The sequence below is a fragment of the Lissotriton vulgaris genome, chromosome 6, assembly GCF_964263255.1.
Source record: "Lissotriton vulgaris chromosome 6, aLisVul1.2, whole genome shotgun sequence".
NCBI classification, from domain to species: domain Eukaryota; kingdom Metazoa; phylum Chordata; class Amphibia; order Caudata; family Salamandridae; genus Lissotriton; species Lissotriton vulgaris.
Window position 1 is genome coordinate 377,893,081 of NC_141694.1, and position 25,359 is coordinate 377,918,439.

Here is a 25,359-nt window from a genome sequence, read left to right on the forward strand (position 1 = left end):
GGCTTGTGTACAGAAGGCACACTGAGGGAACGTGTAGAATAAGAAGGCACTCACACTAGCCTCTGAGTCTTAGATGCCAAGTTACACCATTTTTTTTTAACAATTTCCAAGAAGTGTCACAAGTAAGCAAGAGCAGCTCTTAGGCAGCCACCGTCACGCTCACTCTGTTTGGAAACATAACAACTCATTTAAAAGATCAACCGAACCAACCTTAGGCTTTTCTGTAACTAAACTGCATCCCCAGGTCTACATCAAGATGAGGTTAGTTCGCCCTGCCACATTAGAGTATTCGGTCTGCAATCCACAATAAAAAACGAATTGTAACATTTGTCAACAAAACAATAACAACTTGATAACAGAACGTTTTATTATACCAGACTATTGTTAAAATAAATTGAAACGTTAGCTACATAATCAAAAAAGCATTTAAAATGACATTCGTTTCATGTAGACACCTTAAGAAAACACATCTTTTGTTGGAAAAGCTGAAAACTAAAAAGAATACGTAATTCAGGACAATAAACCATTGTTTGTTTTATTAGGATTTGATAGATGTCAGTGTAACACTAAAATGTTTAATTTGTCAAGTCTGTCATTTAAATATATGTGCAAAAATAAAAAAAACGTATTATTTTCTCACGAAGTAGCGATTTGAAACGCATGAGATAATAAAGGGTTGCATATGGTTAAAATGCACTTATTTTGCTGTTCTGTCATCTAATCAAACAACATATGTCAAAAACACAGCAAGGTGTAGGAAAAGGCTAATTTGTGATTTTAGTTTTTTCCTAAATGGGTGTGAACGACTGCCTATGTCGTCTTGGCTACTGCAGAGACTCAATTTCAGGAGCAGCAATTTTTGGGATGCAACTTCTATCAGGCAAAAACAGAGAGTTGCGACTGCGTCACATGGAACAAGGATCAATGACAATTTTCCAAAAATGATTTACAACATCTAAGACATTGCTGGTAGACGGTCTCAAAATCTTCATCCTTTCCCTGAAAATAAAAGAATATTGTTACTAAAAAGAGACACAGACTTATCAAACAGTTTCACGTAGATTACTGAACATAGTATCAACTGGCCGAAACCCCAAATATGCGTTATTAAATATAGGGTCACTATAGGCAATTACAAGTAATCTTCTCCCAACACACATGGTACAAATAATATCAAAAACACAAGGATTCTTTAGACAGTTTTTCTCAAAAGAAAATATTGCGCAAACTATTAGCAATGCTGCAGTCTAAAATATCGGGAAATTTCTTCTGTAATAGTACCTTTAAATTTGAGCTGAATTGCTAAAAACCACCTCATCAACTATATGTTACTGTTAGTCTTAGACACAGTCTTAATTTAGTTTCTCATCCAAGTGCGCTAAAAGTGAATTAGAAAAATTCATTCCATCATACAAATATAAAAAATAGTCATCAATGGAAATAACTTCCTGGTCAGTGTTCCACCATGCAGACATTACAGCAGATAGAAAAATAGTTCTCCAAGTAATAGGATTCTATGTCAGGACCGAAGGCAAGGATTATGCTATTCTTTCTTCACTTTATTTCAACATCAGCCATTAAAAAAAACAAAAAACAATAATAAACTTAATTTCCCATGAACCATAGGGAAAAGCAAGGACTGCAGTGCAGTCAATTAACAAGCAGTGTCCCGCCACATATTCTCCTGTTGACTCTCCTGCCTCCTCTTTCTTCACTGCTTCAGCAGCCGTCAGTTAAGTGCTTCGGCCTTTCCTTTTTTTGCTACCTGTTTAATGATTAGTTGCCTATTCTTTGATGGAGTATTTGTGTTTGGCTTATAACATTGCGGTTTCTCACAATTGTTCCCCTAAAGTAGCCCCGGGAATGCTCGGACGCTCCTTTGCAGCTGCTGCCAAATTTTTGTATTTGGCCTTAGGAGAGGTGTGAAGCCGGTGCGCAGTGGTCTTCTGGCTGTTAAAAGGCACGTGCTGACGATTAAACAACAAGTCTTTTGACGTGATCATATCTCCTCACCTTCCCCGGTTAGAGCGCGATTCGGGAACTTCCTGTGAAGCTCATTTCGCCTGGCCGCAGAGTGGTTGGATTGACAGCTGTGGCCCGCCTGGAGTCATAACACCCCTTTTGAGGGGGTTGTATTGAGATTATGAGCTTTGGATAGGGTGACCAGACGTCCCCGTTTTGCCAGGACGGTCCCTGTTTTTAACCAGCTGTCCCAGCAAATTTCATGAAATTTAGCTCATGTCCCCGTTTTTGGAGAGGGTCGACTGAAAACGGTGGGAGGTGTTTTTTATGTTTTACAAAGCAGGGATAGTTAGCAGTTGTTTCAAGAAAGCAAATTAATTAATAGGCAAGCTACTGGGCTTACAAATTGCATTTTATGTATGTTCTTACTGCCTGTTCTGTAATTCTCTGCTGAGGAGCGCTCTCATCGCTTGAAGTAAAATTGTAGTCCTTCTTCTATTTTTGTGAAATGTCCCGGTTTTTGGCTTTAACATTCTGGTCACCCGAGCTTTGGAAGTAGTGGGCCTCTGCATCAAAAGTTGGGACACTGACCCAGGCAGTGATTAATCCTAGAGAGCCCTGGCAACTCACCTGGAGGGCATGTGTTGCCCCGGGGTTTGACCCCGATTGGCCGTGAGGCCTATCTCTACCAATAATACTAAGCTTATACACATACCTTTCCCAGTGTATTTCTCAGCCTTCTATTGACCTCTGAAAAGATGCAGGAGTCTGAAGCTCCCTATATGGAAGAGGAGTCGGTCTCCTACTTTTCAAACAAAGATTAATTTTGTGGCGCAACTGATGCTTCCATTCATTGAGCAGTTTAAAATGCGGTGGACCATTAGAGCAGAAACTCCCACAAATAGTGCAAAGATCCTTTAAACTCTCCCTCCGAGGGAAAACCTTCCTAGACGAATATAGCAGCTTGACGCACAAACTCCCGAGCTCACACACAAACGCATACACATCCCATGGGTGGACCTGGATGCCTTTGCCAGGCTTAAAAATGCTTTTATGAACTAGGCTCTGCTACTGTCCCCCTCAACCTCCATCTGGGGCTTTGACCCAGACAGGAGGCTGTCATCCCTCTTCCCCTCCTCCTGACAGGGATGATTCCCTCCACAGGGTCTGATGGAGATGTGGAACCTGATAAGCCATGGTGCATGGCTGCGCACACACCCAGTGGCGACCCCCCACGTCATTCAAAAGTCCGGTATAAGAAGTCTGATATATTGGACTCAGATTCTATTACAAGCTGATTGGACCCCAGCGGAAAAGGTAGCCAGTTATGTGTTGGGCAGATTGCGCAAACCTCTGGATAAAGAGTGCCCGCCTGCCGCCTGATGGTAAGTGGCACGGACGTGCCGAGTTAGACACCAGGACAGACACTTTCTTGGCTAAACAGGTCAGGGACTCCAAGAAGGGAATTGACCGCTGAGGGTAAACGCCTTGATGTGACTGGACCTTGGACAAAGATTCTTGACATGGCAGAAGATGCCATGGCATCAGGCGCTTTCATATCACCGGAAATCCTTTCGGGCGGGCCCAGCAAGCCATTATTTTCTGGGGGAATGCCAATTGCGCTGTCTCTACTGAGAGGAGCTGGTTCCTTCTGATAAAGATAGACCAAATGTTGGGGGACTTTGCAACCTCCAAGGGAGGTCAAGTCGCACACTTTTTGGTGAAACCTTTATAAAGGAGCTCAGTAAATGTGTTTCTGATTTCACCTCCTTGGATAACATATTTACACTTCAGGCTTTCACAGGGGCTGGCCTTGGCAGGGGCTCTGTCAGCCAGCCTCAATACCAAGCCTCCTCCAGAGGCCAAGGCTCCAAGCGGGGCCAATAGCATATGGATCCAGATTCGGGGGTTTCTACCGCATCTGAGGCTACCCTTGTCACCGAGGCTCCAGAAGCGGCTCCAGAGGAGGCAGTAACACCACCCATGGTGAGTGTACACATTTTCCTACAAAAAGCTGGGGTCAGGTTAGCACACTTCGTTCACAACTGGAGGGCGGTGACTTTGTGCTCATGGGTCCTTCAAACAATTCAGAGTTTAACGACTCACATTTCAACCGTCCCCGGATCTATGCTTCTCAGAGATGGAGACTGTCGTCTTCGAGGTGGAGGTAGAAGAGTTACTCTCAAAAGGGGCTATCAATCCCACAGAATTCCTCTGCAATATATTCCTGGTGGGGAAGCAGGACGGGAGCCAACATCATGAAAACAACCTACAGAAATTCAACGAGTGGTTGGTCTTCCATCACTTTAAAATAGAGGGAATTCCCCTCCTACAGGACCTCCTAATACCAAACAATTGGTTGGTACATCTGGATCTCAAGGGCGCCTAGCTGACGATCCAGATATACGTGCCACATTGTCTGTTCCTACAGTTCTGAAGGAGAATCTAGACCTTCAAATTCACAACTCTCCCTTTAGGTCTTTCCTCCACTCCATTGCGATTCACCAAGGTTGTAAAACCAGTGGTGGAACACCTCAGGGCCAGAGGTATCTGTATGATTTATATCTGTGCGACATTCACCTCATGGATCGATGCAAGAGGACATTGTAGAACCTCCAGCAGCTAACCGTCGACCTTCTTAATTACATGTGTTTATCAACAGGAAGAAATCCATCCTAACCATGACACAGACCCGCACATTCTTGGGATTTGCGACCGACTCAGTCGAGATTACTCTGAGCTGTCCTTCCAGGAAGATCTCCAAAATCCAATATCAACTTTGCTGAACCCTCGCCAAGCTGACCTCATCACTCAGACACATTGCAGGGATAGTGGATCTTCTCTCTTCCTCAACACAGGCCATATTTCCAGGGCCTTTGCACCAACGGGTCCTCCAGCGCTTGAAGGCTTCTCAACTCTCCAAGAGTCTCACGTACTTTCAGCTGGTCAACTTGTCGGACGATGCCAAAGGCAAGCTTCGCTGGTGGCTCATTCATATGGAGGTCTGGAATGGTCACGCTGTTTTTTGTTCTCAACCTGATTTAGTAATAAAAGTTAGATGGCAGTGACACAGGCTGGGGGTGGAGGGGGCACGATAAGGTGAATTTGCCACCGGATGCAGATGGTCCGCATCAGAACTATTTTTACACATAAATTAACTTGCGTTGATGGCATGCTCCTTCGCGGTGAGATGATACGCCAAGGACAAGGCATGCTGTTGTGTCCTTTTAAAAATGTACACCGTGGCCGAGGTCCGGTATATCAATCATCTGTGCGGCACAAAATCCAGAACCGTCTCGGATCTGGCTCAAAGCTTTAGGGAATTTTGCCTTGAGAATCACATGTTGGAGGTCGTGGAGAATCTCCCGGGTACAGCAAATTAAGTGGGCGATTGGCAGTCACATTACCTGATAGACGCAAGCTGTTGGAAACTAGATGCAGCAGTTTTCCAGCCCATATCGAAACAGTTCACTGTGGATCTCTCAGCATCTCATTTGGACCACCAGCTCTCCAGGTACTTCAGCTGGAGCCCGGACCCCAATGCAGTGTCAAGTGATGTTTTTCTGCAGGAGTGGACAGGGGAGACAGGTTACACGTTGCCCCTTTTTCCATAATAATGAGGCTTGCAATGCAAACCTGAAGGCAAGGAGAGGAGCTGGTGATTCCGATTTAGAGGTCTCAAGTTTTGTTTCCGGTTTTGATAGAACCCTCTTCGGATTTTCTAATCTGTCTACTTCTTTCTCTGGGGATCCTCAGGGATCTCTGGGACAACTCTCACCATCTGTTTCTTTAATGCATTCTACAACTAATGGTGAAGAGGATTACAAGGCATGATGGCAGGACCTGGGCCATTCACAAGACAAGTCAGAGTTCCTCTCCAGAGCCTGTGCCAACAGCACAATTAAACAATACCAGTCAGCCAGGACTCATGGGATATGTTAGTGTCAGCAGAGACACTTGGATCCCGTGGGGACAGACTTTGTCCAGATCTTGAATTTTTGGATTCCCTTGCCTCGGATTGATACAGATTGGTAAATATCTTCAGTTCAGGCATATCGGTGGGTCATTCACACACTGGTGGTCATCCGGTGGAAGAACATCTGCTTGTCAAGAAACTGCTCAGAGGCATTAGGTTGTCCTTTGCGTCAAAAACGAGGTATTCAGTTCTTTGGGATGTCCATAAAGTGGGAATTTGTTCTTATCTTGGCATTGTAATCTTCTGTATCTCTACAGGAACTATCAGCACAATTAGCTATGTTGTTATGTCTGGGCTCTTGTAGGAGAGGCCGGTCCAAAAGGAGCATGGATCGAATAAACCAAGTGACTTCGTCCTGGTCAGAGATTTTACCTTCAGATCAGGTCTCAGAAACTGAAATCTACCTGGAAGCAGAATAAAGTTGCAGGCTGTGTCTGACAAATCTCTCTTGCAGCCAGATAGCCGCTGGACGAGGTCTATTTCACTAATGCTCCAAAAATAAAACATCGGTCAGCACCTAGCTCTGGGAATGTGTCTTAAGTTGGATGGGGAGGTTTGACTGCTTATTGCTGATATTCATAATACCAAGACCTAGTCATCTAACCCCTTCCAAAAAAAGGTACATTCAAGTTTAAGAAAGAGTGATACCTGCTGTACAAAAGACAGACATGTGAAAACATCTTCTACAGTACATTGATAGCACAGATAGGCTCTTTCTTTCTTTAATGATATCAGTGTACACCAACTAGTAGGATGGCCAGGTTTATAGCTTTCATTTTACAGTTTTGAAGTATCAGCATGACAAAAATAACAAGATCTGGCACAGCCAATGGCCATGGTTCCTCATTGGATGCACACCATGCTCAGTAGATTAAACCAGATGAGCAATCTGTAGCTCCCAGTCTTTTGGTGCGGTCAATGCTTATATGGTCATGGTTTTTGCAAAACTTTATTGTTGGAGAAGCTACTGGATCCTGGTCTATTTAAAAAAATGACTAAAATCCTAAATAAGTTTGGGCCTTAAAACACACATTGCTGTAGTAGTCCCTGGCACTGAACAGAAGTACTTTAAGCATGAATGGGTTCCTTGTGAAACAGTGAAATACCAACACTCACAATGAAGTTAGCCAATGACTGGAGTGGGCTCACCAAGTATAGTTGTTATACATTTAATTTTTTAGTAAAATCAAAGGCCTTGGCTGACAACAGACCTCAAAATGAAATCATCTGAAGTTTGGGAAGGAAGAACAAAGTACTGAAAGAGATATACAATAGGTTAAAGTATCTAAATATTTGACATGACGTCACAAAGGACGCAGAAGCAGGCTGTGATGGAACTGTTTTGTAACTATGAACTGAACAGTCTAAGCTACCATAAACATCGCCCACAGGATTGAGACTTTATTGTGCAGGCCTGTGCAGTTAATGATTTAAACTGAGACTTGGTCGGCTCACCTGTGCCCAGCGAGAAGAATTCATCAACCTCGCAATGCAACTGGCCTACAACACAGCTCCAACAAGAGACTGGAACAGACTCACACTCTAGTTGTATATCAACTTTTCAACACTGTTGGAAAGGGGTTTACCTCAATGGGGCAAGATAACTTCTGGACAAAGGAGGGTAACATTTCATGTTTTTCGGCTCCCCTCCCCTCTGACTGGACAAATTTGCAACCAACCACTTATTGGTAAGAGAGAATAGTAATTCATAGGATTAAAGTGATTTACTACTCTGAGGGCCATAGAGGGTGAACACCTTGCCAACTTCATAAGCAAGATAGGAACTTTGGACTGTGCCCTTTGGCCGAGATACTGTTCCTAATGATGATATATAACATCTGATGTAGGATATGAACAACCTTACAGTCAAGTAAGACAACTCCAAAGGTTGACTTTTCTTCAGGCAAGAGATGCAGAGGGTACAGGGATTATCTTCTGCAACCAATCAGTGACACAAGTATAGTCAACAGTTAAAGCATAGTGGTCTAAAGTGCCTGAGCTGAAGGAAAAAGAGAAGAGTACGTAAATGGCAAACGTATCAAAGATGTAAAAAGAATTTAAGAAGCCCAGTAAAATAATTTTTTGACTGCAAAACATGCAACACAGTTTTTCGTTTCACTCCCCCTGCCCTAGACGCTGTTGCTCGCTGGTGTTTCTGCTTTGGGGACCAACTTTCCCCCACCTGCCTCTCCTGCATACCGGGACGCTGCTGTGGCTGGGACTACATTACCCAGCATTCCCGAGCGCGGCGAGGAGGCCGCTGACGCTGGTACCATCGCGCCAGGAGGCGCATAAAGGGCTTCTTGGACCTCGTCCCGCGGGGACGCGCCGGGAGAAGCCCGGGACAAGGGCGGGGCAGTCTGCCGCCGATAGAGACCGGACAGGGCAATCCCCCTTGGCCGCCATCTGTCAAGGTGAAGGTATCCGTCATTTAATTTAATTTACACATTGACATTTGACTGTTTTTGGAGGGTACAAAGAGGATATTGCAAGCACTCCTTAAATCTGACTAAACCACAGAACCTTAATTATGGCTGAGATGAGTAGGAGGTCAGGGGTAACTGGCTCACTAGATGACTTTATATCTAGGGCAGAACGATTAGTGTGCCGTGATATCGAATTTGCAAAATGACGACTTTCAGTCAACCCTTCTAGTCCCCCAACATATGGTCAAACAATTAGTAAATCTATCGGCCAACCATCGGTTACTGCTCTATATCAGAACGAGGGAAACAGTCCACAGACACCGCAACAAAGCCCAAATAATTCTGCACCCGGGACCCAACATAAAGAGCCCGGGATAGCAGGGATTTTTACTAGGCTACGGACACAGAAGACTGGTATAGATACGGGAACAAAACCAAAAGTTCAGACGAAAGAGAGGAAACTGGTTGGGAAAAAAGGAAAGCTCTGTAAAGCTGTGGGTCCTAAGAATGTGGAAGACAATGTGCAAATGCCCGACCAGGTTGAAGTCAGATTCAGATCCTTGGGAACCCAAACAGACTTTGACTATGAGATGAACTTTGGTGTATCTGGTGGGAGGGAGGAAGAAGAAGATTGTACAATTGTGGAAATTTTTAAAAATGCCCTAGATACAATACAGTCCCAGATAGATGAATGTTTAAACTCCAGATTGATAGTCCTTGAAGACAAAGTAGACCAATTAGATAAATTATCCATTAAATTATGTGCAACCATTGAAGAAGGAAAGGGGTTGATCGCAGGTTGTACTTGCCTGCTGAGTGATCTGGAGTCCAGATGTATGGATAGCAATAAAGTGACCAATGTTATAGACTGTACAAACCGCCCAAGCCCCATTTTGACACAGGATGACAGTATTGGGGTTAGTTTATTAGGACGGGTAGATGGTCCCCCGGTTACCATAAGTAATACTGCTCCTGCACTTATAGCTAATAATGCAGATCATGCAAGGAATCAAACAAGAAGGGGGATTATTCATAGCCCAAAGGGGACTGATCTGGTACCAAAGAAGACATTCCGAGTTTACCGCCTGCCGCGTCTCCATGTGTATTGGTATTAACAGGTTACCCAGTCTTAAAAAGAGACTAAAAAGAATCATGGGAAAACCTCAGAAATAAAGTTGTAAATTGGCTTTGTAAATATAAAAAGTTCCACCCACATCGGAGTGGTGAAATACTGATGGTGAGAAGGGTAGGGTGGGTAGGTGTAGCAACAAAGGACATTCAAGGGGATTGTATTATTGTGAATTTTAGATACCCCAATACGGTTCGTAAGATACTAAAGGTTCATGAGGAGTTCCCATCACAAAACCCTGTTATGCAAGCTTTACCACTAAGATATTTTTACAAACCCAGTGTGCCAAAACTAATGCAAAATATGGGGATATTGAGCTCCCTAGAAACCCCAAACAGGTTTAATGAATTATCATTGTTAGAGGCGGTTGATTGACCACGAAGAATGCATATAGTAAAGGAAGAGGAAGTGGTATATACAGGTTGCACTTTAGAGAGGACTATTACTTATGACATGGAAGGTGGTGATGTATGTTTAATTCGTAATCCTACCTTAAGTTCGCTATGTGAAATATCGTCACAGACGGAAACTAGTGGCATAGAATCTAAGGTAGCAGATAATGCATTTAGTGCTACCAGCCCTAAAGGTCTTCCTGTATAGTCCAGCGCTTTTAATCCAAATGGTCCTTCTGACATAAAGTTAATATCATGGAATATAGCGGGAGTGGGATCAAACATAAGTGACCCTGAATGGAACAATTACATCAATTCAAATGACATCTGTATACTTCAGGAAACATGGGCCACAAAAACCATACACAGGGTAGGATACAAAACTTATCAAATAAATGCAGTCCCATCGGTGAGGGGTCGACCATCTGGGGCCTTATTATTTGGTTGAGAGTGACTATTGATATAGTCGTTAGTAAACTAAGTATTGACTCATTAGACATACTTGGAGTAAAAACGTCAGGGGCTATCAGCGGATTTATTGAAGCGGATCACAAAATTACACGAAAACTATGCAAAAGTTCGGTGGGGCCCAAATGGGGAGTTATCCCAACCAATACCAATAGAGAGGGGAGTCCGCCAGGGATGTGTGTTGGCCCGACACTTTTTTCCGTTTGTCAACGACATCCCGTTTTGCATGGAGGACTGTAACAATGATTCTCCAAAATTGGGGGGCGAACGTGTTTCGTCCCTCCTTTTTACGGATGATACTATTCTTATTTCCCAAACCCCCCGGGGCCTACAGTATATTGCAGCACAAAGGGTTTAGAGATTAATACAATGAAAACTAAATACATGGCCCTAAACGTCAACAAACATAATAAGGGAACCTTGACGTTAAATGGGCACAAACTTGAATGTGTCTAGAATTTTACCTATCTGGGTGTTTCCCTGGATTCGAAACTAACATGGAGAAGCCAGATTGAAAAAAGCAAAATAGTGTTTAAACTCATTACCTATAATGAAAAGACATGGTAATAGCCTGAATAAAGCAATCACTCCGGCATTGGAGATTTTTTAATTTAAAGTACAATCAGCGGTACTATACGGGGCAGAATTATGGGGACCCATGTGCAAAAACTCCTTTTAAACTGGAGAAAACAAGTTTTACAGGGCTTTGTTAAAACTCCCAGTCAGCACCCCGTTGATTACCCTTCTTTTAGACCTGAATATGAAACGCATAGACCACCTTGCTATTTTGAGACCGTTGATGCTCTGAGTAAGATTATGGACGACCCCAGAGCTGATAGACTATAAAAAAGGTCTAATGGAGGTTATGGATCTAGATTGCTGTAATAAAGTCAATTGGCTCAAACACGTAAGATCCTGGCTGGTAAAATTAGGTCTATCACACTTTTGGAATGAACCAGTATTACTGAACTCGTCCTCAAAGAAAATTCTAAAGTTATCTTTCTGGTCATATGCGAGTCATGAGGTAGTGAACCTAAATATTCATGGGTCTCTGACAAATAAATTTTTATTGTTCAAAGATTCAGCATCTTTTGAATATTTCTTAGATGAGATTCACTCCCCGTTAGCCAAGACCCTCTACATAAAATTCAGATACGGTACGCTTAGGACAAATGTTTGTGAACTGAGGTGGTCTAATAGTAGTAGTAACCTGTGTACTTTATGTGCGAACCAGACAAAGGAAGATGAGGCACACATTTTGTTTTTTTGTCCAACTTATGCAGCACCAAGAAAAAGGTGGATTTTGCCCCTTTGTCGGAACATAGGTTACAGATCCCATAAAGAGGCTGGAAGAATCATGGTTTTACATGCATGGCTTTTTAGCTTTTTTAATTATTTAAATATTTTAACGTGATTTTTTTCTTTCATCCGGAATTGTTGTCCAGGATTTAAATGAACTTCTTACAAATCATAATATTTCATGCTATGTGACATTTTGACTTATTTAATGTATATTGGGCAATCGTAAAGTAATTATAATGTATTTTATGTATCTTTTATGGCACTTTATGTACCGAAATAAAGATTTAGACTGGCAACACAGTATTAATGCCCACAACTCCGATTAACAAATTTGAAGCATTCTGGGTCCTGCGACTAGGCGGCAGGGCTGTATTGAGAATGAGAAAGAGTCTCTGGAAGTACGAGAAATGTCTTTACGGGAGAAGGTGACCTGACTGACTGACGGTATTTGTAAAGCGCACTACTGCCGAGGCGTCTTGGCGCTGGGGTAAAAATAAGCTGGGACATAACCACACATACATTAGAGTTTGGTAAAGAGCCATGTCTTAATTTCTTTCCTGAAGGCCAATATGTTAGGTAGTCTTCTCAGATGTGCTGGTAACGTGTTCCAGAGTTTGGATGATAGAAAGGAAAACAGTTTTCCTCCATAGCGTGCTCTTTTAACCTTAGGAATTTGTACAAGGCCAAGGGTGGATGACCTTAAAGGCCGCAGAGGAAGGTAATGTGAAAACAAAGCTTGCACATCCTCGGCCCCATCTCCAAACATAGCTTTGTGCACCAGGCAGAGTGACTTAAACTCAATATGTCGTCGTACTGGAAGCCAGTGAAGTTTATCGCTTTCGATGTAGGCTGATGTTTAGGTAAACTGAGCAGAACTCTGGCTGCCGCATTTTGAATAGACTGACGTTTGGCAAGTTGGGCAAAACCTATTCCAAAATAAAGAGTGTTACAATTGTCGATTCTAGATAAAATGGAGGCTACTACCACCGTTTTCCTCAGGGAGAAGGGAATGCAAGGAGGATCTTTCTCAAGCCCCTTAGCATAAAAAAGCATGCAGATGACACCTTTGAACGAAGGTGGAATAACTCAAACCTGGGTTGATGCAGGCTACCTTGAGATGCAGGCCCATAAACATGGGATTGAATTGAGGCTGTTAAGTCTAGAAACATTTATTAATTGTTAAATTGCAAGTGCTTCACTGAAACCAACAGTTATGATGCACTTAATTATCACAAGAGATTCTGTTCATACGGGTGGTCTGTGATTGATCATGGAGTTTGCACCTAGGCAGAATACTATGTAAACTGACATGAGCAGTGGTGCCACTGGATGAACCACTACTGGTTCCTGGAGGAGGTTGCAGACTCCATGCAACATACGCTATTTTAGATGAGCACTTTACCAGTCCATTTGTAATCAACTTCATCATGGACTGCAGCTCTTGAAAGTTTCCCACATCCGCTCAACAAAGAATGTGGTAGAAGACAGGAAACCATTAAAGGCCAACCACAGCTGGAACTGTCGGATATATGCAAGGTTCACACCAAGCGATATTTCTGTAGAGTTAACTTAGAATGTATAGAAAAACATGACACGATTTGCTATAGAATAAAACAAAGTGGAAAAACTAGTGTTATGGGAGAGCAGGCTATGACAAAAGCGGCTTCCTTAACTTCAACTGCCTTTTAATGAGATACATGAAACCTATATGTGGATAGCAAGCTAAAATGATTTTCTCCAGCTAGATTCAGTTAGCCCCACAGTAGGTTGACCACCCCACTTAAGGTCATTATGTCTGCTGCCTCCAGTCCTAAAGCTTTTCACAACGAATTTCTGCTTTCAGGTGTGTTAATTCTATCTAGCAGGTTTGGTGCACTCATTGCATGACTACAGTATCCCCAATGTAGTAGGTTATCACACAAAGGTTCTGGAATGAAGTGTTCATAGTGACCAGATTATAGGTAATAACCTTAGCCGGAAGCGACAAATGAAGTGCACAAGAACAGGAAAAAGTGAATCACTCGTTGGTTAAACCCTTTATATTCATTCGAGTCCGTAACCTTTGGCATCAACATGACCTAAATGTACTGCATAACAAAGACAGAAAAAATGAAATCTTTTTTTTTTTGTCCTCATTACCCAGACCTTCATTCCAAGTAGTAGCCAACCACCTCACATGTCCCTAGGAGACAAGACCAAAAAACGATCCCTTCCTATACCCGGACAGACGTACCAGAATGGCGGGAGGTACTCTCTGGAAGATGTTACTCCATCAAGGCATGTTTCAGCCTGTGTTGGACTGATTTTCGTATTCGGGCTGGCCCTCTGTCTGGACCATGGAGTGTAGGGGCTTAATCATCAGACCCGGGGGGGGAAAAAAAAAAAAACCCGGAGCCCTGAATGGCTAATCATCTCCACTTCACTAGCAAGTTCCAAAAGGCAAGATTCCGAGAACTACAGGATCTGGCTGTGTCCACCCTTGATGTTTCATAGAGAGAAGACAGCCAATTTGCATGTGTTGGTGCTTTGGGGTCGACCCAATATCTGCAAATCTGCCGTCTCGCCAGGAGGATAGCGTAAAACAAAAAGGTTCTTGCCACCCCTGTGATGTTATCATCCAGTCCAAATATGATTAATGGCAGGGTGAAAGAAAATCGATATTTTAAGGATTGACTCCAAAGTGGCCTTAACTTCTTCCCAATATGCGATTATAAGAGGGCAGTCCCAAAACATATGGATATCGGAAGCTGCTGGAAGATGGCATTTATTGCAGCACTTTCCTGGCTGGAATTTAGATAGCCTTTGGGGGGAGAGATACGCTCGGTGCACGGTGAACAGGTGGTTGCGTCTTAACCATGCTGGCTTAACAGTTTTATAGTGGAGACTAAAAGATCTAGACCATAAGTCATTCACCAGTGCTCCCATATCACTTCCCCACAGCTCCATCGGAAGGTTGAAATCGCCGTCCGCCTCCTCCATGATGGACCAGTACCAGTGTGAGACTTCCTTACCCCCGGGTTGCTTTTCTACCAGATGTTTTTCCAAATAGCTGCCCTTGCCAACCTGGTGATTTTTTTTCTTATCTGCTCTTGGGACCAGCTGACCAGTTGTATACATTTAAATCTCGAAAGGGTTGGACAGACACTCTCAAGGAGCGGCTCCCACTCTACCAGGGAACCTCCTGCCATCAACTCGCCCCACCTTAGAATCCCTACCTCTCGTAAGGGAACTGCAAGAGTGTCTTTTAAGCAGGGAGGGAGCCCCGGAGAATCCCAGATTGGGGCCAGGTTTGAGAAGTATGCCAACCCAGCTCTGGCTTTTATTTGAACCCATACTTTTGCCAGTGATAGTAAAATCTTCAGTCTCACCTTTTTAAAGAACCTCTGATGTCCAAACTTAAACAAAAATCCATCAAGTGGGAAATTGGCCCCAATTAGCATGGCCTCAAACATATTCCCCTTTGAGGTGCCTACTGGAGTTTTCAGCAACATCCTGGAATGGGATAACTGAAATGCCCAGGCATAGTACTCTATGTCAGCAGAGCTAGCCCGCCCTTTTCTCTCCTCCTCCTTAACTTGTTCCAAGCTAGCGTCACTGTTTTATAACTCCAAATAAAAGAGTTTATTTCCTGCTGACACTTAAGTAGCTGTTTGGGGTCAAATGCTAGGGGGATAGAATTGAAGATAAAAGTGAATTTGGGGAGGATAGACATTTTTACTATGTTTGTTTTCCCAAACACGGTCAGGGGGGGGAAGGACCAAGCCTTCAATAATGCCTTGGTCTCTTGAAAAACCCTGTCCAAGTTGGTCTGAGCTAAGATACCGATGTTGTGGGTGATTTTAACTCCCAGGTAATGAATTGAAGGGGTTACTGGAAGAAGTAGGTTTTCAATATTCCAGGTCATGAGCTCAGTTTTCCCGACTTTAATTTCGTACCCGGAAACCCGTCCAAATTCCTCCGCCCTCTTTACGACCAAAGGGAAGGCCTGTACCGGATCTGTGGTATATATAAGGAGGTCGTCCGCATATAGTCCTACTTTCTTCACCCAGCCACAGAATTCAAAGGGCGGAATACTACGCTTGTCTCTCAGGATTTGGATGAAGGGCTCGATATAAATATTAAATAAAATGGGGGGAGAGCGGACAGCCCTGTCTCGTGCCCCTCATGATTTGAAAGGGTTCAGTACGGGTACCATTAACCAAAAGGCAAGCCCTGGATCATTATATATAAGATTTTTAGCTTGACAGAACTTGGCACCAAGTTGGAACTCCCTCACTACTGCTGCTAGATAGGGCCAATTGACCCTATCGAAAGCTTTAGTCGCATCGAGAGTCATAATGGCCAACGGGAGGGCATAAGTTGAAGCAATATCAATTGCCCCAACCAAGTCGAAAGTGAGGTCTGATAGCCGACGCCCTCGTATAAATCCCTTCTGATCCTGGTGGATAATCGTGCCGATCTCGCTCCCAAGCCGAGCCGACAAAATAGCAGCAAAGATCTAATAATCATTGTTTAGGAGCGAAATCGGCCGATAAGACCCGCAGTCAGTTGGGTCTTTTCCTGGTTTCAATATCAGTGCGATATTTGCCTCTCCCCATGACTTGGGTGGCACCTCGCCGTTCAATAAGAGGTCATTGAACAGGTTAGTCAGGGTTTTGACGATGACGGAGCTCAGGACACGGTACAGCTCACCAGGAATACCATCCGGCCCCGCGGCCATCCCCCTCTTCAGTTGTTTAATGGCTTTGCTGACTTCTGCCTCAGTTATTTCCTTTTCCAGATGATCACTCGGATCCAAGGAAAGCGCAGGAAGGGTGACCTTCTCCAACCACGACTCCCTAGCCATTGGATCATCCATAATCTCCTCTCTAAAGATATTTTGGAAAAAAACACTGAAAGGCCCTTCCAATGTCTACATTTGAGGTCATATTGTTGCTTCCCCCAACACTCTCACTTCCCTGATATACTTTTTAGCCTGGTCTGATTTAATTACTAGCCTCCCACCTTTTTGCCACCCTTTCTTGGAGTATATTGTCCAGGTTTACTTTAAGCTCCACCCGTCTATCTTGATCTACTAAGGGTGTGGAGCCAGAGGCTAGCTTCAAATCTAAGAGTGTCAGTTCTCGCTCTATGCCGGATATTGCTTCTCTGTACTGCTTGCTTCTATATGAGGCTCGATTGGTGATGCAACCTCTTAAGTAGGCTTTAACCCCTTCGCTGCTCATGACGAGCTCAGCTCGTCATGAGGCACACTGGAGCTGTGCTTATGACGAGCTGAGCTAGTCATTAACAATGGGATTCAATAAATATCAGCACAGGAGGGGAAACGTCTTAGCAGCCAAGGTGTTAAGTGCCTCCCACACACTTGCCAAAGAGGCAGAGTTTAAGTTAGAGTCTAAAAAAGAAGTAGCCTCTGCTAGAAGGAAGTCCGCCTCTACTTCCTCAAGCAAAATCGTCCGGTCAAAATACCAGGAAGAGTATTTAGCCTGCGGAACCAGGGTTAGAGAGAAGGAGATAGCAGAATGGTCGGACAGATGGGAGGGCAAGTAAACCAGCTCCTTCAAGGCATCCTTAGGGGGGAACTAAAGAGAGCATAATTGATTCTCGATTTATGTTTGTATTTAAGATTATGAAAAGACACACCCAAGGTATTACCCGCTCTCTCCCTCCATAGGTCCGCTAACCCCAGGGTTGTCATGCATGCTATAAGGGTTGACCTAGATTTAACGTGAATCAGTGCTCTGGAGTTGGGCGATTTATCTAATTTAGGGTTTAGGACTAAATTGAAGTCATCCATCCAAATCACAGGGTCATGGGAGGTTATCAAGTGGCTCTGGATTTTATTAAGGTAGGCTGGGTCATCGTTGTTAGGACCGTAATATCCTACCAAGGTGAAAGCTTTCCCAACAAAACTTTGGCTAATAGCCATCTTCCACTAGGATCCTCCTTGTACTCTGACCTGAGCCTTGGCCTGTTTCTAAAAAATGATGAGGACCCCACGAATGTTGGCATTGTGGTCTGTACAAAGATACTTGTCCAACCACTTCAGGTTTTTCAACATATCGTTGACCTCCTGTTTCAATAAGTGCATCTCCTGGATGAGAATGACCTGCACGGGGGAGTCTCTTAGGTATTGCAACATTTTATGTCTCCTACCCCTCACCCGCAGGCCATTGACATTCCAGGATAGAAAGTGTAGTGTACTCATTTACTTTCCATACCCCTTATCCCTCGCCCGCCCATTGAGCAATTGAGGCACCCCTCATTGAGAAGCCAGGAATGATCGCTCTTGACCTGATCATTAGTACCCTTGGGACAGTTAAAGTGGATTTTAATGTGTACGTAATAAACAAGAGCTGACATTTGAGGACATTTTAATTCTTTACATCCCTCCCCACCCCCCTCCCTGGGAAACCCTCCCTTACTTGAACTGGCCTGATGAAGTGCCAGGTTTACATCTCTAGCGTAAACTCACCCTATCCCTGTGTGACTACGACCGGCTAAGAGTAATGGGATTCGTAAAACAGGTGATCAACCTGAGGTCACCCAAAAAGACAAACACCTAAACAGAGAAGTCACCCCGTGAATGTGATAGGAGGGGAACTCTAGATAGTATACTTTAGGAAATGTACTCCTTTTTTTTATTTTAGTTTTATTCTTTTTTTTGTTTTTTTATTTTATGTTTTAGAATCTTAGTCATTTTTTTTTCTTTTTGCAAGACTTCTCTTTATTTTAATTAAGTGTATTTTTTTTTTAAAGTGTTTTTTTTAATTCAAATTTGTTTTATACCACAAGACTGTCCGTTTGCTGGATAGTGCTCGGTTCCCCGAATCATTATTCCCGTGTTCCTGTTGATTGTCAACATTTTTTGTGCTGCTTTGTTTATACCCTGCTTTCCTACATCCTACCTCCTACTTCCTACTTTACCACTCCCCAAAACTGTATAGGATCAGGAGTGGTGACCGGGGAGGTGTGAGATAGCAGGTGTTTGAACTGTTGCAGAGGTGAACTAGATGCCCCCCTGGGCGTAATTACCAATGAATGCTAGAAGCTCATCAGCTTCCAGGGGCGAGCGGATGTTATGCATCTTGTTGTTAAACATTACCCTCAGAAATGCGGGGAACCTCATCTGCACTGTTGCCCCCCAGGGCCCTGAATTTATCCATTTTCTGACCAAGCTCCCACTGCCTATCTAGAGTGGTTTTGGATAGGTCTGATCGGACTTCGAATGCGAAGTCTGGGGCCTTTAATGAATTTGCCTTGAGAGCAAGATTCAGGATCTTTTCTTTAATGGTGTAGGTAAGAAAGTTCACCAGGATATTCCTTGGTTTCACTCTCCCGGGGTTCAAGCGGAAGGGGTCCCGGTGGATCCTCTGAATGTCTTTCTCTAAGTCCTCTACAGTCTCATCCAGGTTGAGGGCATTCTTTAAAAGGGAGACTACATATCCCTTAATATCGCCTCCCTCCTTCCCTTCTGGGATCTTCAAAAGCCTGAGGTTGTTCCTTCTGGAGTAATTTTCCAAAGACTCAACTCTATCCTTCGTTGCCTCCCCTTCTCTCAAAAGAGACTGAATCTTGCCCTCAGCGTACTCCAGCTTGGCTTTAAGCTCCACAACTGCACCTTCCAAGCTCGCTTTTCGCTCAAAGAGACCATCCACTTTTTTCTCCAGGGTCTCGCACACTGCCCTGATCTCATTTTGGTTTTGCTTAGACTCCGCAAACCCGCTTTTGATCTCGTCCCTCATTGCAGAGAGCAGGAATTCAAGAGATGATGCTAGCATGTGCATGTGCTGGATTACCATTCTCGCAGCTTTCTGCTTCAGCCTCTGCCGACGCTCTTTCAGACCTCCCGAGATCACCAACTGGGATGGACTTGGTCGCTTCCGCCATGCCATCAGATACTGCCCCTAGGGTAATACTTGCATTAGACGCGCTGGAAGAAGAACAGAGGGCACTCGAACGCCTACTCTTACTCATACTCTTATTCGTAATCTCGATGCCTCTACCCCCTCTAAACTTTGCGCAATGTCAAGCACTTGGGGTAAAACTTTGAAATAGGATTTCAATGACTGAGTAACTAGGGTTGCGCTCTTTCGTAGTAGTCCCTTAGGTTTCCCTCTGCCTTTGCCCACCAACTGAATAATGGAGCTTATGTTGGGTTTGGGGAGAACCGACCTCCCACCTGCAGGTTGATGCTCTCCTTCCACTGTATCCGATGCCTCTTTCCCAGGCGCCCTCTCACCTCCTTTGCGCTCTCCTACAGAGACGTCAATTTGTGGTATCGTCTTGCCCCGTCCGTGTTTGCCTGACAAGGTAGAGATTCCTGAGCCCTTCCCCAGTTTCCTGCCCTTCCCGCCTCGACTTCCCGGAGATTTGGTGACTCCAGCGCTAGTTTTCGAGTGCTCACCTCCCTTCAAGCCCCCCGTGCGTTATTGCTAAACACCGGCACATTGGGAGCCACTGCAGTGCTCCTGGAACTGTCTGAACGCTCACCTTCGCGCTGTAAACAAGAGTCACCATCGACATCAAAATCGGCGTCCGAGTTGAAACTGGACTCGGGCACAGCCTGGAGCAGCCCCTCGAGTGGAACCCCCTCCTGACCTTCCACGCTTTTGCTTGGGGTACTCACTCTAAACAGACCGCGAGCCGCCGCCCTGCGGCTCTGCCGAAGCTCCACGGCTGCTTCTGACCACCGTAGCAGAGAGGCAGGGGCGGAACCAAGCTGATACATATCGGCTGCAGCGCAGTGAGCCTCAATGGAAAGAAACCTCTGTCCGTCACACCACTTGCCGAAGGATTCGGGAAAGGGCCATAAAGGAGCAATAGAACCCGGCAGCAAGTTTTTACATCCAGGGAGTTCCAGCGATGACAAGAAGCCGGTAACTAATCACCACAACCGCATACCAGCAGGGCTAGGCGAGGTCCGCTAAAGCCGTGCGCACCGCCCTAACCAGCGACCGCCATGTTCCCCATCTTGAGAGAAAATGAAATCTTGGCAGAAGGAAAATATGTTCAAAGGAAAAGAAATCTATAGGCAAAACATGTTTGAACTTGTTCGGTAGAGTGAAGGGACTTAAACAGGTGTCTCATATGCATAAGTTTACCAATCTCTACATATTTTTGGGACATGCAAATTCTGTTCTGATTCCTATGTCTAACGGCTACCATCAATATAGGGAAGTAGACTAGTATAAATAACATATACACAAAGCATAGCAGCTATTTATTATGCTTAACAAAATATGGTTTAACTGGGGCTTACGTAATAAGGATCTTCAATGATGCGACATTTCTGTGGATCATAGCTTCCAAGAAGTTCAATTTTTGATTTGCAATTTTGAACTTTATCACTTTTTCTTTTTAGATCTCTGGGGGAAAAATAAATACATTAGTTGTAAGCCAACAATGTTTGCAATTCAATGCATTGACTATGCTTTTATTTCATAGACAAATTATGCATATTCTACAATAACAAAATGTTGTATAAAAAGAACAAACCCCCATCATGAATTTGCGAATGTCCAAATCCAGACTTTCTCAAATATTACCAACTGCTGATTAGGATAATAAGGAAAGGAACAAGTGAAAGTGGACATGACAAAAGTACAACTAAGCTTCAAGTTACCATGTGCGGACGTATTAGTTAACCAGCTAGGTACTTTCCATGGAACCTTCGCTTTAGCTAACTGCAAAAGTTATTTTCAGGGTGCATTAGATTAGGTAATTAGCCAAAATCTAACAGAATTATTTTTTTTGTTTATTAATCTTTTTATTGCAGGTTATAGAACTACATATATAACAAGTAGTGCAGCAATGACATATCTCCAAGGGACAATACAGCAACAATTCGGTCGTGCATCTCATAGAAAGGTTAAAAGAATACAACAGCAATTCCCATAAATAGTCTCATGACTCTTGATTCAAGGAGTACTCCTATTACGGACTCTAGGACTTTGAAAGTCCTCTTCCACCATTCACCGTTACGATCGTTTCAGGGACGAAATCTTTCCCCATTTTGTGGGGCATCCTCTGCCTACATATACGGTTCTTTCAGCCAACATGCACAAGTCTATATCTTTTCCCTATTTGGCCACAGTTGGTGCATCTCGCAGGCGCCACATACTCGCTATGTTTCTTTTGGCAACTGACAGGCCCAGCGCTACCCACAATTTATTGTACCTAGTTGGTGGGTCATCCACTCAGATGTGTAGGAGGCACATCTTGACCGAGTCTGGGATCTTTATTTCTATGTTCTCTGGTCAGTTTTAGCAATGCCAAGCAGTAGGACCGAATATTAAGACAGGCCCATACAATATGGAAGAACGTGCCCCTCTCCCCACAATCCCGGAGGCAGATATCCGATGGGCTACAACCCATGGCAAAAATGTTGGTGCAGTCGTTGTATGAACGGTATAGGATTCATAATTGAATAGGACGGAACCCTGATTTGATAGCCACCTCCTAAAATGCCACAGTAGCCCCTTCCCATTCGCCCTCCTCAAAAGTGTCCCCCATCAATCTTTCATTTAGCGTGTAGAGTCGAAAGGATGTCTGGAGGGTTATTAGTTTCTTATAGATAAATGAGATTGTCATTTTCAGTAGTGGCTCCGTAAGGATATGGTCCCCCAAAGACAAAGCCTCAGAAATAATGGCGAGTATGGTAATATGCATCAATAATGCGTGTGGGTGCAAGCTTATATTGAGTCTATATTTCGGCTAAACGGAGCATAGATTCCCCCTCCCAAATATCTCCCAAAGGTGATATGCTGATAAGGCTCCATTTTCAGAACCCCTGGATCTTCCCCCACCTCTTTCAGGCTATCACTTGACCACATGGGAGTCATCCCGGTTATTTTTCCTTTCCATCACAAAAAGGCAGTAGCAGCCTTCCAGACCTGGGACATGGTTTGTGTTTGACGCAGAAATCCACTCAATGCGTTTGATTTGTAGAGTACTCCCTGGTTGCCCGTGGCTCCCCACGAGAACCTCTCCAATTGTAGTGTTCAGTCATCCCAGGCAGCAAATGCCCAGTCATTAACACCATCGCTGCTGCAGCAATTCCCCTCCTGTGCTGCATGACCTCTATTCCCATTGTTCATGACGAGCTCAGCTCGTCATCAGCACGGCTCAACCGTGCCTCATGACGAGCTGAGCTCGTCATGAGCATCGAAGGGGTTAAACACCGTCAACTGTGTGGCCCAGTAATATTGTGTGATGTCTGGGAGGCCAATCACCCCCATCGTAAATGCCACTTGTAGGCTTTTGAGGGCTATGCGGGGTGGGCTTGTATTCCACAGAAGGCGGCGTAGTAGAGACTTCGCCTTTGTAAAGAATTTGCCAGGCACACGGTATGGAGTGTTTTGGAGGGCATAAAACATCTGAGCCAGCATCTTGAACATCACCACTCTGCCCAGTAGGAAGATCAGAAATTCCCTCCAATGTTGGATGTCCGCTCTAAAGCGGACCAGTATATGGACTAAATTCTGTTGATAGGAGAGATGGGGATCGTTTGTGACGTAAAGTTCTAGATATTTACAGCTCTCTTTCGACCTGGCCAGATGAATATTGCTGGACAGAACAGGTATAGGGCATTGACAGTATATTCCGAGTGTTGCCCAAAAATTCTCAGGATCCGAGTCAGTCTGGCAATTGTTATAGGGGATCTGTATCATAGAAGAGGACATCATCGGCATATAGTGAAATACACTCTTCCCAAGGAGCCCCCTAATGTATACCCTGTATCATTAGGTCTTGTCAGACACATGCTGCCAGGGAGAAAATTGATGGAGAAAGTGGGCAGCACTGTCTTGTGCCCCTAAAGTGGACAAAGGTGTTGCAGACTGTCCCGTTTCCTCGGACCTTGCGCCATGGGGTTGTTATATAGAAGGAGCAGCCAGACTATGAAATTGGGGCCAAACCTCATCCGTTCCAGCACTTCAGACATGTAGGTCCACTCCAAAGTGCTGAATGCCATGGAGGCATCCATAAATAACACCATTATTGAATCTGCCTCGTCACTAGATCCCGCCATAACACCAAAGAGTCTTCAGAGATTCAGTCTGGTCCCCTCTATTTGGCATGAAACTGGATTGATCTGGGTGGACCAAAGATGTTATTACCGACGAGGCGGGATTGCAAGGAGCTTAGCTAGGAGTTTTATCTCTACATTAAGGAGGAAGATGGGTCGATATGATCTAGGTTTAATATAACATAATTCTTAATCACAAGAGGACAGTTGCAACTGTGGAGGGTTTGGTGAGGCAGGCGTGTGGCGCTCAAGACAGGTAGCTAGTAAGGATAACTAGGTGAAGGATGTCATTAAGAGTATGGTGCTACCAGGATAGGGGAACCCCCAAAACCCCTAAAAGAGTCAGGAGCAAAGCCCTTCCCTCTACAATGAAAAACAAGAACCTGGGCACACATATGATTATGAACAGTATATAAAGTAATTTAGGTAAGGTGAAACTGCTTCGTCAAGCGAATTTCGCAGTTTCACCTTACCTAAGTTTGTTGTATTCGCTCACTTGGAGCTCATATCCGTCACTTTCTTGCATGTTTTTTTCTTTTTTAGTATGTATTTAGGGTTTCACGCTGTGCTGGTGCTCTCAAAGTTGCACATCTTGATTTGTTGAAAAATTCACTCAGATGTTGTATGCACAATGGTAATACAGCATATTTATGTTTTTCCTATGTCACCTTGTTCCCAGCCCTGAAGAGTCACAGGCACTGTCCTGTTGACGCAACACGTGTCGGCTGGCGTTTGTTTCTTTTTTTATGAACATCCACACGTATAAAAATCTTCAAGAAGAAGAATATCCGGTGTCGACTACAGTTACTACCAATTACTTTATATACTGTTGATAATCATATGTGTGCCCAGGTTCTTGTTTTACAAGAGGACAGTTGTTGGGTCACTTTGCCTGTAAAGTCATTCACTTTCTTATTCCAATGTAAACAATGCTTCTGAATCTGATGGTCTAAACAAAATGGTTAAATATTCAAACTAAAGATATAAGGTGCATGTGGAGTGGCTCACTGGTTATAGGCAGCAGACCCGGAAGCAGAGGTCGGTCCAGAACCAGGGTTCGATTCCCGACGCGGCAGGGTCTTGGTCCATGGTCAGCGGACTCGATAATTCTCACCTCGGTGCCTACTCCAACCATGGGTCCCACTCAGCAACTCTGGGCAATAGCTTGCTTAATCTCTACTAACGGCCCCATCAGCGCCGGGGATGCTTGTCTTCACCTTGGAGATGCCCAGGAGGGACCATCTCACAGGGAAAGCCAGGATGGGTTCCCCAGCGGTATACAGCGCCGGGACACCCCTTTGCTGGGGCAGCTGTGCGCTTTACAAGTATACGACATTTAACATTTACCATTGCTGAGAATCATGTATTCGACTGATGTCACAAGTCATTTAGAATTTGTCTATGGTAGATGTCCAACCAAAAAATTCCTATTCTGAGTCCAATCTCTAGATGGTGGAATTATGCACACCATGTGAATCTGGAATACGCGCATGTTTCCAAACATATACATATGAAAATAAACAGTAAAAAAATAAATATCTCAGAAAATAAATATAGTCTATAGGAGATCATGAAGGACTCCACAATCATTATCAATTTCGATGAAAAGATCATGTTCTGATCATCACTTTAGAAGTTCAAAGTCTCCAGTCAAATTAGCACTGCAGACAAAACCT

General features: G+C 44.1%; 1 protein-coding gene across 2 annotated transcripts in view; it reads right to left on the reverse strand.

Annotated features, from left to right (window-relative positions):
• Positions 1-509: 509 nt before the first annotated feature.
• The window catches only part of ACP1 (acid phosphatase 1), a 97,705-nt gene continuing 72,855 nt past the window's right edge, over positions 510-25,359 (reverse strand). For both annotated transcript variants that reach the window (XM_086926398.1, XM_086926397.1), the window contains exons 5-6: positions 20,918-21,023; positions 510-999 (exon numbers count right to left, since the gene is read on the reverse strand). In XM_086926398.1, the coding sequence (XP_086782524.1) occupies positions 922-999; positions 20,918-21,023 (184 nt within the window). In that variant the 3' untranslated portion in view covers positions 510-921. The remainder of the gene's footprint in view (positions 1,000-20,917; positions 21,024-25,359) is intronic.